The sequence below is a fragment of the Lingula anatina genome, chromosome 1 (assembly GCF_051362555.1).
Source record: "Lingula anatina isolate TDL-2025a chromosome 1, LinAna3.0, whole genome shotgun sequence".
NCBI lineage: Eukaryota > Metazoa > Brachiopoda > Lingulata > Lingulida > Lingulidae > Lingula > Lingula anatina.
In genome coordinates this window covers 20,723,990-20,743,481 of record NC_141767.1, presented here as the reverse complement: position 1 = coordinate 20,743,481, position 19,492 = coordinate 20,723,990, and the positions used below count along the sequence as shown (strand labels likewise).

The following is a 19,492-nucleotide window of genomic DNA, read 5'->3' as shown; positions in this document are numbered from 1 at the left end:
GATAAAAAAAATGCCATTTTCATCGGGAGCACCAGTGTACTATAGCTAAAATCGATATCTGTCTTAATGACACCCTAAACCTTAATTTATATATCTCAGGATAGCTTGTCCCTTGTTGATTTGCTTCACTCATCTTGTTGAAAAGGTAAAGTGATACTAATAACTTAACAACACGAACTAGAAAATATGGAAAGAATGGGTTATGGAGAAGTGAGAATAATTTTGCAATGTGGTCTTACAATGAACAAGCCCATTCAGTTAAACCATGTTACTCCTATTTGATTTCATGTCCCTTCTTTGAGCTGCGTCTTCTCACTTACGTATAGTTGCACTCTGATTGCAGACGACGCTAGCAAGATTACTGTCACTGCAATATCGAATATTCACTGCGATGCTGCACTCTTGTAAAAAGTGTTCGTCCCCATTGCAGTTCATGCTTGTCATGTGGTACTCTCGCAATTTTCCTCGCGTGAACCTAGGGTGAAACACTTAAACATGTCAATTACACGTCATCTTTCATTGCCAGTACTATGCTAGGTACATCGCATGGTGTTGTGTCAGCAATATACTCCATGTAATGAATATCAGCACTGATTGACTAAGTAATTTCACAGGCATATTGCCCCTTTATATTTTTTCTGTTTATTTGATAGCAACCACAGTAAACTCATATGTCACTACAATAATCAAACTTACGCCTAATTCCCTTTTAAAATATAAATTATCAACTGCGAGACAAAGAGCGCTTGTGCACCAAACTTTTTCCCTAAACATTTGTACTATATATTCAAAATCAAACATCAAAAACGTATAATTAAAATCACTTTTAAATACATGAGAAACGATCGAGGAGGTAATGAAACCCACCTAGACACAGTTTCAGTTTTGAAGAACTCCAATGCCTCTCCGTATCCCAGCTGCCTGCACGCCACCTGTGCTGCCCTCATATCCCAGCCGTACGTGCCACAGACTAGTTGCCATGTATTGTTGAAGAACACCTCTAGTCTCCCCTCGTGTGGACCACTGCCATTGGCGGCACGGAGGTAAGGATCTTCAATTATATATATCAAAAAGGGAATGTTATACTGCATATACAGACGTTTTTATTAACTTTTTCTTTTCAATTTTAATAAATATAAACCTCATCAAATTTCTCCCCATCATTTGAGACAAATACAGACTTGACATTTAATATGGAATATTTCAGTTTCGAAGGTATGCCTAGGTAAATATGCATTCTTTTTTCAAAAAACTCCGATCTCATATAAGATACGCGAATGGAGGAGTGTGTAGTCAGGTGTGTCGCTTCCAATTAGCTGAATACCAGGTTTGTTGCGCTGCTGCATTATATAATATGCAGTGATTTAATTGGGTAGTTCTCTTTTGGGCAGGTCAAAGCTTGGCTATGGCAAAGCATGGTTCTGTCAAATAAGTATCCATATGTCGGCAATTACTGCATAGAAGAATTTGAAATTTTGCATGCAAGTGGCCGGTTTTGCAAGGTGTAAAATGAGCTATGCAGTGCTCTGCTTATTTGTTAATCTGTGGCAGAATGGCGCTAAAAAGACAGACATTGCCAGACAGATAATTGCGCCAAACGAAACGGTCCGCACAGTTTTATAGAGTAATGCCCATACCTACACAGAGGCCACAACCAATGTATTGAAATCTGGGTACAGGACCCACTGTCTGTCGGGATATGCTATTTCAACTTAACAAAAACCACCCAGTCCGTTCAGAATAAGGGGTAAATTGCCACCAAAACGCATTTTTCAAGGCCCTTGGCGAACACCAAACTGGTTTTAGCTGGTTAGAATACCAGACGACCTCAGGGGAATCCACTGTTAACAGCAAAACATTGTTGTATCCCGCACGAAAACGAAGTAGATGCTCCAGCGCAGTAGACTACTGCAATCATACTGCAAACATGCTTCAAATCTGCTTCGATGTGGGAGCTAATTAGCATATTTGAAACATGCTTCTATCATGCTGCTAATCTACTGCATTAATGCTCCTCCTCTGTACAACCCTATGTAATTTTTGAAGTAGAATTGCAGTAGGCTATACTGCATTTCTACTGCAAATATGCTCCACACCACTACTGCGTTAATGCTTCTTTGCTACTTCGATACTACTGCATTTTCATGCGGGATGTTTCTATAATAAATTGGGGACCCTGATCGTTTCTGAGTTGAACACTGAAACCTCGTGACTTTCTTTATTGAGGTCAGCTTTCAACTGTACCGCTCAACCAGTCAAAACAGAGCTTACAGACATCCAGAAGAGGCCAACGACTAAGCGTGTGCCGCGTCTAAAGTGACTAAGGTCATTAACAGCGTCGGTAATTGGAGCGGATACCACAGTGGATACCAAAACACCAATGATGGTCATCCACGAAAACCTGAACCAGATCAAATAAAGGAATAACCTGAAAACCATTTGACTATCATATGATAGGGGGCACCTTAGGAACAATTTTAGGTTGCACGGTGAAATTCCCGGTACACACATAGCACTTTTAATAGCAAATTACTTACAGAACCAAGGGAATGAGCAGCTACCTCGGTAATCAAAATCGCCATATTTGAACCACATAGACAATATGTGGGTAGGCCATTACTCGCCGAATCAATGGTCTACATGTCCTACAACAAAACTGGGCCAAATTGGACAGATTTTAACCAATGCCTGGAATGTTATTCCAGATTGAACTCTAAAAACCTAACCCAAGGAATGCCTTGCCACTTGAGAGCGCTGGTAGCAAACAGAAGAGGTCAAGCGTAACAGCGACCGTTAGTGTGACTACACACTGACATGTGGTTTCTTTGTGAGGCGTGTATCTCTTTTACAGAAAATAATTTGGAAAGTATGGAGATCCAAAATATCTCTTTTAATTGTTGTCGGATGACAGAATAGGCAATGTGCTTTTGTTTGCTTCTCTGGCGAATTCCATTAATGAACTGATGTCACAATGACATCAAAGAGATAATTAAAAGTTATTAAAACACGATTTTAATCCCTATTTTCATTTATCAGTCAGCAAAATAGGAAAAAACTGATGAAAAATTATTTGGAAAAAAACATTCCATATTAAATGTCAAGTCTGTATATGCACACCATCGCCCGACTCCTTAATTACCTGGCAGGTACTGTTCAAAAGTTATTCCTTTCCAACTACCACCATCTAGGCCGGTCATCTTCACAGGGTTATCTGGGGCACCAGTGGACATAAGTTCTCCTTAATATAAAAAATGTGTAGGTCCTATATTAAATATTTCTGACATTAAATGAACCAGATACAGAATTTCGAATCGTCCGAAGTCCAATAGAATTTATACTAATACGTACGTGAAGCATTTTTTAAGAAAAAAGAAAAGAAAAAAGAAATAACAAAAAAAAAAAAAAGAACCACTTACCTTTTACATCCATTCCAATGCCCGGATGAAACAAAATGCTGGTCCCAGGCTCAATAGTGAGAGTGGACGTTTCGGGTACCAGTATGTCACGCACCACCTCGTATGGACTATCAGCGGCTGTTAGAATCTCCCCTCCCTTTACAGTACCACCTATGCGACCAGGTCCTATGACAAAAGGTGGTTCTAAATCGCTCAAAGCCGACAAATTGCGAGCGTTGAGATACGGCTGAAATTCGACTCTCCCTCTACTAGGATTGTCCTCATAATCAAAAATTCTCCCGATTACATGAGAGAAACCTGGTCCTCCCCACCAATTGTTTTTGGCATTGGCAGCATCGTTTTCGTTATAGCTAAATGTAATGCCTAAATCGTAAGTAGAGCCTGGATTGTCAAAGAAGTTGCCGGTAATATTTACATCTATTGACCGCATGGTTATAATGTACTGACTGACTGTGTTGTTCACGAAGGTGTTCTCTTTCACGACAACTTCCCTATTTCTCACAAAATAAGTGTTCAGGTCAATAAGCGTTCCTCCGTTTGTTGTATCTGCAAAGACGTTTTCGGTTATTTCGAACAACTTTGGAGAAGAATAGCAGCATGATCCTTGCAACTGAATAGCTCCTGCTGTATTGTTGAAGTAATTACCTTTGACCGACCCATTGGTAAGTCCTTCTAAGTAAAACCTCATGGAAACGCCTCTTGGTGAAGTAAAATAGTTACCGCTTATGTTATAAAAAGGGTCTGTGTAGCGCTCTTTCTCAAAATAAATGGTGTTGTATCTATTATTAGAAATCACAGTGTTGTTGATGAACTTAACTTGGGAGTTGTCTGTGGCTCGCTCAACATTGACGTGCATTATGTGGCTAGTGCTCCATGCCGTGGTTTCAAAGTGGTTTCCAACGAAACGGTATTCCTGAAAGTAAGCAGTTGTTTTCATGAGGCACTGCATAGTCTGGGAATATCTATGTGCGGATGTTTAAAGTATTTGCAATACAACTTTCATCGAATCTTTATCTTGATCAAATATATGCTTTTTGAATTCATTTGAAAAAGCTATTAAATATCGGTACTTGTACAGTTTGTACATAGTTGACTGTCGATAACCTCTTCATTAATTTCCAGACAATGATCTCAGCATTTTAAGTCCTACCAAATTGCAAGCGCACAGAAAACTCACCAGATCTTTACGACTCGAAGAATATATTTGGGTGAGCAAAAGAAGAATTGTATTTCCGAAGAAGGTCGAATTTTCGAACGAAATGTGGCATTCAGAACAGCTAATAGATATAAAACTATTCGAGAGAAATTTGGACCCTTGAACGTCCAAAATCGTAGCTCCTGAGTCACTATTGGCGCCAATAACCATTCCTTTCCTACTAGGCATGTTCATTAGTGTTGTGTTTTTTATCACAATGGTCTGGTCTGCAGACCCGGTGGTGATGGATATGCCTGCCTGGGTGCAGGAATCAAGCCTCGAATTAAGGAGAACGAGCCCACGGCCACCCAAGACTTCAACGCACGTGCTTCCTCTGCTGATGTTCATGTAGTTCAGTGTCGACATCCCTGTGAATAAATAAATAAATTTCTGAATAAACACCACGTGGAGTGCGTGTTCAGCTCACCGGCAGTTTAATAAGCTGAATGTTTTTTTTTTTTCTTTTGGCGTTAAATCAGTATCGATATTTTCAATATAAACAGACTCACCTTATTACAATTAAAGAATGATTGTTTTCGACAGTAGCCAACTTTTTTCAAAAAGTTTCCAGCGGTCATGTGAAACAAAGTATCAATATCAAAATATGAATACCTATTGAGTTTGCCTCTGCCATCCGCTTTCTTCTCACTGCATAGTCTGTGTTATCCCCACAAGGTACTTCAGGATATCCCTCGCAGGGGGTTTCTGTACTAGTACTCCAGCCTGTTTTATGAGTTGTGGCTGAAGTCGTTTTTGTCGGCGTTGTAGTGGTAATTGGTTCTGGGCCTAGAGAAGAACATATAGGGATACACGGTATTTGCATGTAGAATAGGGTTAAGACTTTATACATGTACGTTATTGTTTTGTTCTGGGCGACAATAAACATTCAAAAGTTCATGTATCAGAGATACATGTGCACTGTCATGCATTTAAAGAAGTGGGTAGGTAGCATACTAAAAGAGGGCTTGCATATGGTGTAGAAACCTGTACGCTCTCTCTCATATTGAATCTTAAAGTGTTTGAAATGTTTTAGTTTTCAAGTTTCCTATTGAAACAGTGACGATTTTTATACGCCACGGCTACATAACACTTACCTGTGAGTTCTGTAAATACGATACCTCCCCATGGAGATTGGTAGAGGACAGGCGTCAGTTTCACCATATCAGACGCAATTCCATTAATATTTAAAACTCCTGTAACGAACAGATACATTCCACACTCCAAAATTCCCATTTCAGGATCTACATTGTACCATTAAAACCAGCCATAATATGTCCATCACATGTTTACATATACTTTGGTAAGATATATGTAACTTGAGAAGCTAAGTTTTGTGTAATTCTCTTGATGAAATATGTAGGAGACTCTACTTGCACAGTGTTAGAATGATTCATTACAATTACTCTCAGGTCGAATGAAATATGTAGCACCTTTAAAGACACTATTTCACATGGTATTAATGTTTTTGTAATGTGGATTATAAGGTTTGATTGTGTAATATCAAGAATAACGTTACTTGCCATCAACCACAATCCCTCTGTTCTCCAGGAACTTCAAAGACACCCCTGGATCTATTGTAAGACTGGCACCCTGTGGAACGTAGATTGTGTACCTCACATTGATAGGGACCGCCGTGCCGTTTGGTAGCGTAACTGGCGCGATGCTGGTATCTCCAATAAGAACACCGCCAATACCATCTGATTCAGTACTGTTGTACTGTCTTTCAATGGTACCAAATGGTCCGTTGGCCTTTGTCGCATTGTCCGTAGACAGATATGGCGACAACTTCGCCACTGCCTTTCGGTTGTTGATGTAGAAGTCGTCCACACGGGCGGAGATATTGTGAGGGTCAGCGGTTCCCCAGTAATTGTACCGCATGTCCATCGATTGGGTTCGATTCCACGATTTTGCTATTTGAACCTCCCGATTGGCGGCAAAGTTCTCGAACGTATTCTCGTTGACCGTGGCGTTTGCTTTGCCTGAAAGTTCCAGTGTAACAGTGGCACTGTTGTTCCTGAAGACATTCCTTTCAATATGTCCCAAAAATGCATCACCAGTTATACGTGCAACTTCCAACACAGAAGGTCCAGAATTCTGGAGAAAAACGTTGTCTCTGATTGTTAGAGGAGGGGCTTCGTCACGCAATATTATCAGAGACCTGTATCCGTTATTGTAAAAACGATTTGAAGTGAAATTGGCCTGACCTCTGACCCTGTAGATGTACAGGGGGTTGCTGGTGGACGAATTTAGAGTGTTGTTATGGAATGTCAGTTTTTGGTTGGGATTTCGGTAGTTTTGCCACTCTAGGTGCACAGCGCCGTTAAATACATTCCCTGCTACTACGTAAGTGTTTGGAGTAATCGATGACCTGAACCGATCATAAACATAAAGTGTGTTTGACCTTCCACTAAACGAACTGTTAGTCACAGAAATATTTGCACCATTATAATAATCACTACTTGTACTAATTTCCAGACCACTGCTGTACCCAGAAATGAATGTAGAGTTCTCAATTTGGATAACAGTTGAAACCATTTGGTACAGATATAACAGTCGATTACGCGTCGAACGAAAATAGCATTTGTCGAAGGTAATTCTGTTTGTGCTGCCTGACGTTCTGTAAAAGTAGAACCCTTGATTGTAATTCTCCGTAAAACGACTACCGGTCACAGATATGTTACCATTGCCATTATATTCGACACCATCTCCCCCGCAGTTGGACGCCTCTGAGTAATTCATGGTTAAGTTGACGGACGCTAATCTTACCCCGACTGAGCTGCAGTGTCTTACAAATACGTGATCCATGTTTAAGACAGCGCCACTTGTGAGGAGGTTCAGTCCAATTTCTGCTCCTTGAATCAAAGTGTGACTCAGGTCTATCACATCACACGCTGGAGTAAAGAGGTATTAATTAGCTTTCGGAATATTCATCTAGCAGTTAACACCACAATGGAGAATTTCCTGGATTTCGGGTAAGTACAAAATGTTACCCCTTCACTCGTAATTATTTATGTTTCATAATTCCCGAAAAGCAAATAATTTTACTCATGCCTTATTTTATGTTCAGCGAAGCATTAATTAAAAGATTTAAAACTGATTACACAAACAAGACAACGCGAACGACCTGTTCAGGCTTACGCACTCAAGGTACTTTGCATATACTGTCAAATCAATTAATTCAATGACATACTTTGCATCTGGATTTTTATGCCAGTCCAAAAGTTTCCACGACGGCCAAGGGCAGACGACTTGTCACTGCTCATAAACCTCACTTCAAATCCCTGCAGACCTTCTGTTCTGAAACAACCTGGATAAAAAGCCCAGTATGCGTTTTGATCTTAAGTTACGGGATCGTATTAGTTGTTTTGTTTTGAAATTTCGACTTGGTTACCGATATTTCGACTTTATAGAGCCTGTCTCGAAATTTTGAAATATTTATATAATTGAAACTTCGAGCTATATTTATAAAATCTAGTAAGTCCAAATTTCGAGTGAGGCCGTCTTACATGAAATTTGGAGTTACTTAGTCTAAACTTTGAGATACTAACTCGAATTTTCGAGATTGTAGGTTGCAATTGCAAAATATAATTAAAACAACGAGGCAGCAATACGCTTCCGTATGATCAGTTAACCATAAATAATTCTATACACGTGTTTGTTGACTTCCCCAATATACACATTGGAATAAAAACTAATCAAAAAGAAACGTTCTAGATTCAATACCAGTATTTTTAAGACCACAACACACTAAAAATCTGAACTGCGTGAACCAACACTGATGAGGTTACCTTTTATTGAACAAAAAGCTAAAAGTGGGGGCTGCTACAGTACCTACCTTGCACGAAAAAACCTGCTGAAGTAGAATTGAGGATGACGTCAACACCAGCCTGAATGGTCAGCTGACCATTGGCGGTTACTGTGATTGGTCGGTTTAAAATAAAAGGGCCCTGCGACGGGCTCCACGTTGAAGGTGTCTATAAAATTGTAAGTGGCAAAATTTAATAATGTAAATTAAATCAACATCCCAGTTCATTTCGTCTCACCAGTTATCAGGAGATGAATATTCGTTGTAATTCTTGATTTGACTATTTCTAAAAGATAATGAAATTTGCAAACAATCAATTCAGTCTGTAAGGTGTCCATCGATATCGTTTCAAACCATTTCTATTTTTTTGAGTGTAATTTCTGTTTATAGATTTTGCTAAAAAAAAAGTATAAATTAATGAATATTGAAAGTCGTTAACCACACTAAAAGTGCCAAATTCTCATAAGTCGTCAGTAAAAAAGAATAACTCTTTGTCCTGTAGGAACAATTTATACTGTACCTTCGAACCAATAAGAAGGCTTATATTGCCGGTGATAAGTTAAATATGACCTGGCCGTTTTGAAATGACGGCTTTGATTGCTCAGCAGTACTCAATCACGCTCTACCTTTCCTATGATAGTAACGGACAATGTCACAAGTGAGTAGGGGTACATGTAGGTGACTGCTCCTATTTTCTAGCCAAATCATGGCTTATCGGCAAGGTACATGAAGTTAACGGACTTTAGAACATTAGGAGCTCATAACTCCCCCAATATTATACACTTGCAAAAATGGAATAGGATGCTCATTTCTAAACATAATTTCTGGTTAGACCTTATGGACTAATTACCATTATTTCATAAACATTTCATGCCTTACGTGATACCAACTTCAGATATAAAATAAATTAGTGGAATTTAATTTTCATTCAATCGATTTATCATTACAACATCGCACTAATATAAATAAAGTAACTTCTTACAACTATATCTGCCTGAACCAGCGTGTAAGTAGCTGAACTTGGATTTGGGTCGTGACAGCCGTACAGCTCCATACGAAGGGCGGGGGCATTCTGCCAACTGGTAGCAGAGACAACTATGTACCTTGCCTATAGAGAAAAGCGTTTATATCTTACTTTAAGGTTGCATTGCAGAAGTTGATGCAGATGTGTGGACATGTATATTTATGTATATTTCAAACATTTTTGATAATACATTTTCAAAAATTTTTTAACTTTTTTTTTTTTTTGTAACGTTTACCATTTCACAAAAAATCAATTGTAAGTTACAATGTACATATATCGACAATGTTTACCATTTAACACTGGTCTGAACAACGTCTCTTAACTAGCAAGCGGATACGGTCGATTCTCACCGAAAAAGGCCGATCCAGTGTGTACGTCACGATATCGTCTCTGGCGTGCGACGAAATCCCAGCAAACACCATGTCTTCTCCTTCTACTCGCTGGTACTTTCTCCAGGACAAATTATCATTACCGTACATGATTTCAAACTCTTTCATCCAGTAGTTTATCCAGTATGCTCCCCCGTTCTGTACAGCTATACCAGTGATAATGTGAGGCACCAGCATGTCAATCATAAGGTATTCGTTTGCGTAGGAATGATCCCACCGTGGAACCCAGGCTCCCCTATAACCTATAAATAACAAATGGCTCAATACTCAAAATAAATATTTTAATCGACAATTAGCTGTACGTAATCATATTTTGTCTATAAGTCTATAAATAAAATCATCAAATCAAAACTGGAGTGAAAATAAGCCTGAGGATTATTTGGCCATACATACACTGGTGACTGGACAATAGAAGTGTCACCCCCTAAATCAGAGCAATCAAAGTAGGCAGATCTTGGGTAGTTATAATGCCTGGTCTACTTATAATGTGACTAATGAGTATAAAACCGCTGTACCATGGAATTGTATTGTTGGTCTTGTACATTTACAGCAAATGTTATTCCTGTCTTCCTCCAATATGACAAGATACAGGCAAGTATCTTACGATTATAGAGGTCAAGTTATTAACCTGAAGAGGCGGGATATAAGCAATGTCAGAATATCGATACAGTTGAATTGTTCAGTCAGAACTGTGCAGAGGGTCAGGTCTTGGTATATAAACACTGGATCAAGAGACAAATTGCCTCTGATGGGTCGTCCAGGAAAAACTACCGACCGTGAAGACCGACGACTGATTTTGATGTCCAGGTTGTCAATGTTCGACATTGCTTGTCAATTGACAACACTGTGGAACAATTTCACACATAAGAATCTGTCTGTGAAAACTGCTAGGCGTCGGTTACATGCTCAGAGAGTGTACAGCAGGGTAGCAAGACTGAAACATCTTATATCGTTACAAAACAGGCAACGTAGAGTGAACTAAGGCCAACAGGATCTGGAACTGGACAGTCGATGACAAATGGTCTTATATAATTTTTTATGAGTGCCGCTTTGGTCTGACCTCTGATGACAGACGGGTCCGATGCTGGAGAACTGCTGGTAAAGCATTTGAACCACAGGCACTGAATTTTCGAACCCGGAGCTGCATATCTATCATGTGTGGGGCTGCATCAGCATCCGTGGCGTGGGTGAATTGGTAGTGGTTGATGGAAACATGAATCACCAGAAATATATCGATGTTTTGGAGTCAGGCTTGCTACATGTACCATCTATTACTAACATGTTTGGTGACAGGAATTATCCATTTATTCACCAGGATGACAATGCTCCTAGTCACAGACCCAGAGCAGTTGATGATTGGTTTGACCAACAGGACATTCGCAGGGTGATGTGGCCTGCCCAGAGTCCAGATGCAAACATAATAGAAAATGTGTGGAATGATATGTCAAAACTTTTGACAAATGCCCGTCCAACCAGCAGACAAACTCTGTTAGATTCAGTGTTTCATGCTTGGGCCAGCATAAGCCCTGAAGGGATCAGAAAATTATAAGAATCCTTGCCTCGCAGACTGGCAGCTATTATTAGGTCACGTGGCTATGCCACTAAGTACTAATTTTGGACTTTAAACTGCATATCTTGGTAGAATGTATATTTTGTCCCATTTTGTGTTATTTTCACCTACCTGATGCCGTGTTATTCAGTCGAGCCATCTGGGGGGTTGAGTCAGCTCTGTAAATGCTAGATGCAGACAACTGCTGGTCTGTGATTCGTCCGTCCTTCATACCCAGGGCACTGCCACCCCCGGGGCAAGCTGGAAATTTCAAAATACCGGTCAGGTGCATGTACGGAGTGAAAAAAGTGTTAAAAATGCCACAAGATTATCCACTGCTACCCCTCGGTAAGTAAACCTAAAATGAAAAACAAACATCCAACTTTTCTTATGAAGAACATCCATCTATTCTTATAAAGAGTGCGTTGTTTGAAAGTCAGTTATCTCTCTCTCTCTCTCTCTCTCTCTCTCACACACACACACACACACACACACGCACACATCGGTTCAACAGACGAACTGGCTGATAAAATCTAGGATGCATCTACTAATAGGCTCTACTTAAAAGCTTGTAAAATTAGAAAATAATTTTTTAGGAAAGAATGAACGTATGTCATTGATGGCACCTTATAAGGTTTATATAAGTATTATTTTAAACGTTCTATTACAACAATCAAACACGCGAGCGCTCGAATAAACACACAGTAGATGAATATCACTCTCTGCAAGGCACGACAATGCAGCGAGGTAGGCCTATTTACAAAAGCAGTTGTAAATAAAACGCGATAATTACGCAATCATGACGAAAAGTAATACAACCCATCCCCCCCCCCCCCCCCCCCCCCAGGTAAGTTACCCAACCTTTAGCTTCCACTCCTGAGGGAGAGGTGGCAAGCAGAGGTGGAGTCACCTGACTGAACCAACACACATGGTGTGATAGGTTGCATTACCTATCACAGCCCTCATTACCGTGATTAAGACTGACAATGTAATGTTAGTAAGTGACAGCATGCAGTGAATAAGAGTGGGGAGTGTTTAGTAGAGTAACTTAAGTTGATTGACATGCTCTTATGGTATTTATACAACTGCGCTTAGCGTAAACAGAGAGAAGGCCGCTAGAGATTGCATGAGGTAGGAATAGAAATGAAAGAAGCGGCGCGGGTAATAACTGGACAGTAGTTCAATAAATGATAAGAAAGATAATATCTGAGTTGTATTTGCTACCTCGCGTAACATGACGAAGACAAGCCAATAGCTTCGTCACAAAATGTGGAGGATGCAAAATATAAACATAGATGTTTGACATCATGAGTCTTGTCGAAAAGAGAGAGAACGATCACCGGACGAAAATACGTAGGCGAACACAAAGTATCTAGATGGGAGATTGGAATTGGACAAACATAAAACGGAAGGTAAGACAATTGCTTTAAGCGATTATTTTAGAAAATTCTTTTTGCGATATTTCGATGACTTTATGGTAGCCAGTCACAATTTCGAATATTGCCTTAGTGAGGTAAACAGTTTTACGAAGGCCGAGTTATGCAAACTTAGCATTATCTGAATAGTTTCATGGCGCGAGAAGAGGTCAGGTATTAAGGGTACATAGTTTCAGTAACTGATATTCGCGTTGACAAAGTGTAAGGCAGTGCCAGAATTCCATGCCCATTTGAATGTAATCGAATTTCTAGAAGTAATGAATTATTGGTTATTGAATTTATCCCCTAACAGATTTCAATTAAGCAGAGTAAAGGTAAACACCTCGCGAATGCAGAAGCGATTAGCCGCCGCCATTACCATGAGGGAAACGTTGAAGAATAAAACTTAGAAAAACCTAATAAACCCCGCACAGTTTTTTAATGATGCATGTTTGAACAGAATACATATGTTAGATCTAGACACAAGTACTTTACTTTAAATTAAAACAGAGTGGCTACGAATTTAAAGGTCTGGAATGCTTTTAACAGTTAGTGAAAGGTGACAAAAATATGACATTGTCAAAATGTCAAGATTGCGAGGCATTTGTTTTAAAGAGGTATTGTTTTAAAAACTCCAACGTAAAGATAAGAATTTTGCGTCAATTATCACATACTTGACATTAGACGAACTTCCACTTAGTTGTAAAGGCGCTCGGCTACTTGTTGTTAGAGATAGGAGATAACGTGATAATTGATGGCAGAAAATCACCCCACCCAGGAGGTTCTTTGCAACTTGTTTTTCAGACAAGTTAGAGTATAAAGTTTTGTCTAGTTTACACAACGATAATGCAATCGGTCATAAGGTTATTCAAAACACGTAGTTACCATTACGCACACGGTGTACTTTTTAGAAAAGGTCATTTACAGATGTCATTATGTTCGTTCTTGTGTTGAATGTTTGACAAGGAAAGTTCCTTCAAAATAACTCCAGGGCTTCGTTGCTAACTTTGCCCATAAACAAAGAGAGTAAGAAAAAAATAGAAAAATGAAGAAGAACGAGAAAATGAGGCTGGAGGACAAGCGAATTTGTCCCAGACCACTGATGAATTATTTGAAGTAAAAGACTTACGAGGTCGCGTCAGATAAAAAGTTGAAGCACAGCATCTTATTGGAAATGGATTCCCTTTTGGTTAGAATATTAGGGATCCAATTAAAAACTAAACGAGGTGACATTAAAGAGAATAATATTAAAGTGACGGGAAAGAAAATTAAGTAGGGGTGTGTCAATGAAATAGAACACGCCCGTTTAAAAATTGGTTAACAGACGCAACTGATATTAATACGCTGTAAGCAGGACAGTAAGATGGGAGTAGCAAACGTGACGAAGTTGAATTTTAATTGGATAGAATTAAGATATTTATAAAGAGACTATCATAAAGTGATGTCATTAAACTTTTTATGGAAAATATTAAAAGATGCTCTTAAATTTCAATGGCATTGACGTTTGTTTTTAAACATGTACGCTAAGTCTTTTCTAGGACAATACTATTAGGAGTTCAACGGCGATATGGTTGTCCCTCATTTTCCCTCGGAATCCGTAAAAGATTCACGTAAGTAAGTGTGAGTATTGATTAAAGAAATAATTTGAATTGGTTGTAGACTCGTTATAAAATTTGTTTGGTGAATATATTTTGTATGTCTTATATTTTCCGTTACCTGCTAATTTAGATAAATATAAACATTATTCATTTTTTTTATACGTCTTATGTTTATTAAGTAAACTCATTTCCGTTTACATTTTATGCATCTATTGACCTTAAGAATTTTACAGGTTGCGGAATGTTTGAAGAGATGCCAACAGCTGAGATATCTCACTTCACTGTTGAAAAATTCGTGACAAGACGGAGAACTGCATTTGAAAATATTTTGTTGTTGACTTGAACAAAAATGTTGCACTAATCAATATTGATAAAATTTTCCAGGTTAGCCAGGCAGCGAATGAATTTTTCGTTGTTCGCCTACTCTTATAATTTTAATATCCATCATAACGAGTTTTTAAATTTTCTTTTACAGGATACGACACTTAAATGGCATTCACCTTAATTTCAGGCAATACTAATTATCATTGCACTTTGTTTCGGTTTCTTTTCATAAGAATACCCCTTCTGTTTCGCCCACTACCCCCTTGCAATGTCAAACATCATCGATAGTGCGCATGCACCTTTGAAGGTGACAAGCAAATATTAAGATTATGATTAATCTACCTTATTGGAAGTCCCTTCAATAAAATTATGTTTTTGGGTTGCGAAGAATAAAATTGGAGAATAGTTTGAACTTTCTCGACAAATTGCCTTAATTAAAGTCCTAATCACTGGCATTTCGACGATCTTCTTAAAATGATCTTGTCAGTTGATAATGTGGTTATATTGGCAATCAAAAGATCGAGTGGAACAAATGAGTTAATGAGTATAAATGATGTAAGGATAAATGGTCATATTTGGATATTATTTGATATATTGTGAGGAATAAAATGATTAAGATGTGGCGGATATCAATGTGGTTATGGATAACTGAATACGTGGAGTTGAGGTATAAAAGTGTGAGCATGACGTCATATAAATACTAAAATCTGGGACGCCAGATAAATATTAGCATCTGGGACGCCAGATTGCGTTATTATTATTATTTTTATTATTAGCATAAGTATTATTGTTGGAAAAATTATCGTATTATTAGCATGGTTCCATATATGTTTTATTGTTATCATAATCTTTTGGATGGATAATACTATGGCAAGTTAAAATCTTGCCTGTTAAATGTGACTGTATTCAAGTTTGATGATGATTGTTATAATATACGTAGTTAAGTTTTTCTTGACATGCATTTCTGCTTCATTCATTTTGGATATATTCGTAAACGCTGGACATAGACGTTCGTGGACATACAGGGAACTGTGAACATTTATCCACACGTATGCCAACGTGCGCGAATAAGACGTTTATCCATATACAATGAGTGGCAGATGACAATCGCTATGCACTGTCTAGAAGGACGGATTTGACATTATATGCTAACTGAACTTACGTGCTAAAATTCAAGGAGGATGTAACGGACCATACCAAATGGAACTATTCATTTGTGGGAAATGAACTTTAGATTTTATTGGTTAACTTTGCGTCAAATGTTATTGCATGTGGTTATAATGACACGTTAAGTATTGTGTGTTGAATAATAAATACGTTTAGTATTTATAATATATCTATATTCAGTTTGTCGGTCTTATAGTTATTAGTTATTGATATTTAACTATACAGTTATTAGTATAGGAACAGTGTACTTAACTTTTATAAAGATGATGACGTGAAACTGATGATATGCATTAAGGAAGATTCTTACCATATTATTTTTTCGGTACATTTTTGTTCAATCGTGGATTGGGTTTGATATAAAACGATTGTTTCTCTTATAGCCATCAAAAGAGAGCGCTACAGTGTGGATAAATATGAAGATGAAAAGGTATTTCATCATAGACGATGCGCTGGGCAATGCTGTGGTGAATGCTATTCATCGGACAGGGAGTAGCTAACCCTATTGTCTCACGTAGTGCATACTTTATCTGAAATAACAACTAGAAAAGAGAAACCGTATATGGAAATGTGTCAGAGCCATAATAAGAGAGTAACAGATTTAAACATCTGCGCGGAGAAAACAATTAAAAGTATCTGTACTCTTGGGCCGCACATTACAACATGTAAATACACATCCACGAACAACCATATTTTCTGAAGAGTTGTCAATCTATCTTCCTTTAAGTTATATTTGGGGTTTCATGTCAAATGTATTGCTATCTTATCGTAAGTTTATTATAAAAATCTATGTACTTAGTTTTGTTTTGCATGAATTTATGATAATAGACAAATACAGTGTTTAAGAAAGTTTACTTTTAATTAACGTATATTTTAATTTTAAATATGCCTAGGGACAGGCATATCGTCCCCGGGAGATAATGTAATGTTAGTAAGTGACAGCATGCAGTGAATAAGAGTGGGGAGTGTTTAGTAGAGTAACTTAAGTTGATTGACATGCTCTTATGGTATTTATACAACTGCGCTTAGTGTAAACAGAGAGAAGGCCGCTAGAGATTGCATGAGGTAGGAATAGAAATGAAAGAAGCGGCGCGGGTAATAACTGGACAGTAGTTCAATAAATGATAAGAAAGATAATATCTGAGTTGTATTTGCTACCTCGCGTAACATGACGAAGACAAGCCAATAGCTTCGTCACAACTGGTCAGGAGACGAAATTTTGGCTGTTACACTTCATCTTAATTTCTATAGCGTTTAACAAATGGAATAAATATTTGTTCGTTTTTTCCTATTTATCAGTTGCTGGAACTCTCCCCATCGGCAACATCTAGTTTATTTATCAGTCGTGATGTCCTTTAGTTTCAAAAGAAGTGCAGTGCCCATAGCGACAGTTTTTAACATTTGGAATGCGGATACACTGTCATTTATTACTGACCGGGGTTTACCGCACATGACATATGACAAGTGCGAAAGAAATTACAAAGTTGAGGTGTGAAAAGAGTGGAGCACCTGGGTGGGTTGATTTTTGGTTCGTTCGTGTCTTGGAATATTTGTTTGCAATAAATGTAAAGCTTAATCCATATATATTGGTATTTATTTGGTATAGGCCTACATGTCATAAATGATTTCTGTATGATCTAGTGTGTATCAATTCTTGCTGTTGATTTATTTTCACTTCATTTTATAAAGTGTTTAAGTGATAAATATTTATAATATATTTAATTAATTCCAATACATCACCGATCACACACACCCACATACACACACACACACACAAGAACAGCTGCATTTTATCCTGACCGGTTTTATTCCATCAGTGCGATTGCTACGAAAATTGTTACGAAAACAACACTTGGAGTACTATAGTGTTTTTTACTGCAGGGCACAGATATCATTTTATTTAACAAAGGAATCTATAATATTATAACCCTATGTAGAAAAGGCAGTATAAACTGATAATTTTATGGAATGATTATCTTTAATGCCCCCTTTCAAGTTTGAATTGATTAGTTGTATGAGTGGTAAAAATCTATATTGACTTTCAGTGCATTCTCTTTTGACAATCATGCCGTGTCGAAACAAAGTGTTTTTAAAGCACTTGGTCGGAGTGTGTCACCGGTTTATCCTGTATAGTTTTCACCGCACCAATGGCAAGTTAATACTGTATTAATGTTTTTAATTTGAGCTGATGCAAAAGAAAGAAAAACTTAAAACTGAAGAATTGGCCACTTTTCAATTTAAATGGTTTCCCTCTGTGTAAAAAGGGTCCCTAGTTTCCAGCAGTGGCAGCAACAGCGGCGACACTGACAGGACACAGTGATCAATATTTACTCAGTCATATATGTACAATGTCTGGATATATATAAACCAGAATTTCAGAATAATAATTTAAACAGGTAGTTAAATAAATAAATAAATAATAAACGAAAACAGCTATAGGGGAGGGGCACTCCCACCCCCGAGATTCTTATGATTTTATTATACTAAGTTTCGTTTAACAGTGACTCATCCCGAAAATATTTTTTCTGGGAAGACGTGCTATTGTATTACAAGCACGTTTCACTAAAAGTTAGGCGTCAAAGAGAACAAATAAACACACTATGATATATGTACATAACAATTCTTTCATTTATGCTTTTCAAAAACTGGCGGAACTAATGAAAGACCCATTGTTGTTATAAGACCTATCCATGCTTATGGTCCAAAGAGTTTGTATTAAAACGAAAGGAAAAGAGAAACTTTAGTGCATTCTCTGGGCAACTCGGAATAATCCATCTTATAGGCGATGACAAGCAAAAAAGTTGTATCGGTAGAAATAGATGAGTGCATATTTTGCACTGTCATGCATTGACATGATCGGGTATTTCACAAATGCTAGCGGAGATAATGGGTTTAGTGGAAAAGAAATTGCCATTATGCAGTGCTTCACAGAAAAACGATAATCATAGGGTGAGGTGGATCAGTATATTGCGATTACCTAGCAGATCATATTGTGAAGACAAATATGCAGTTACTTTTATGAAAATTAACAATCACACAAACTTCTTAATATCGAAAATTGATATATTATAAACGACAAAGGGACTTTAGCACATGTATAAGCCCGAGAGCCTGGGCGCTCTCCTATTATAAAGCAATGTGACTCGTTGCGCTATAATAATACATGAATGAATGAAAATATATCTCAACACTGTATACATAAATAAACCATGAGCTTTATATCAGACTCATAACCAAATAAAGCCCTCCCCTTATCCAAGTCAAAATGGCATGTAGGCTACTACTCTCCCCTACCAAAACTTGGGAAAAGGCTTGGGAAAAGTTTTGTAAAATACCCCAAACTAATCTATATATACAGTGTACCTGTAGTTCGCATCGGGTATGGGGATATGTAGGAAGCTAAAAGTAACAACTTTACCCTTATTTCTGTCTAGTATATGGGTCAATTCTGTGTAAAATAACAAAGCAAAATTTGACCCTGATGGTCATTAGATGACTTAGATACACCTTGTTATAATTTTCTTTTAAATTAAAATTAAGACTTTCGAAATTCGAGAAAAACAAAGGGAGGCTTATCAATTGACAGCGAATTTCGGAAAGGACCAGATACATA

The 19,492-nt window shown here is 37.9% G+C and overlaps 1 protein-coding gene across 1 annotated transcript in view; it reads right to left on the bottom strand.

Moving 5' to 3' along the window:
* The window catches only part of LOC106176343 (uncharacterized), a 48,874-nt gene that overhangs the window by 26,094 nt on the left and 3,288 nt on the right, over positions 1-19,492 (bottom strand). Inside the window, exons 3-15 of the mRNA XM_087003669.1 lie at positions 11,511-11,639; positions 9,791-10,071; positions 9,399-9,524; positions 8,447-8,585; positions 7,802-7,918; positions 6,132-7,502; positions 5,706-5,804; positions 5,224-5,397; positions 4,594-4,979; positions 3,417-4,329; positions 3,140-3,238; positions 868-1,051; positions 321-475 (exon numbers count right to left, since the gene is read on the bottom strand). Of these exons, the coding sequence (XP_086859795.1) occupies positions 321-475; positions 868-1,051; positions 3,140-3,238; positions 3,417-4,329; positions 4,594-4,979; positions 5,224-5,397; positions 5,706-5,804; positions 6,132-7,502; positions 7,802-7,918; positions 8,447-8,585; positions 9,399-9,524; positions 9,791-10,071; positions 11,511-11,639 (4,173 nt within the window). The remainder of the gene's footprint in view (positions 1-320; positions 476-867; positions 1,052-3,139; positions 3,239-3,416; positions 4,330-4,593; positions 4,980-5,223; positions 5,398-5,705; positions 5,805-6,131; positions 7,503-7,801; positions 7,919-8,446; positions 8,586-9,398; positions 9,525-9,790; positions 10,072-11,510; positions 11,640-19,492) is intronic.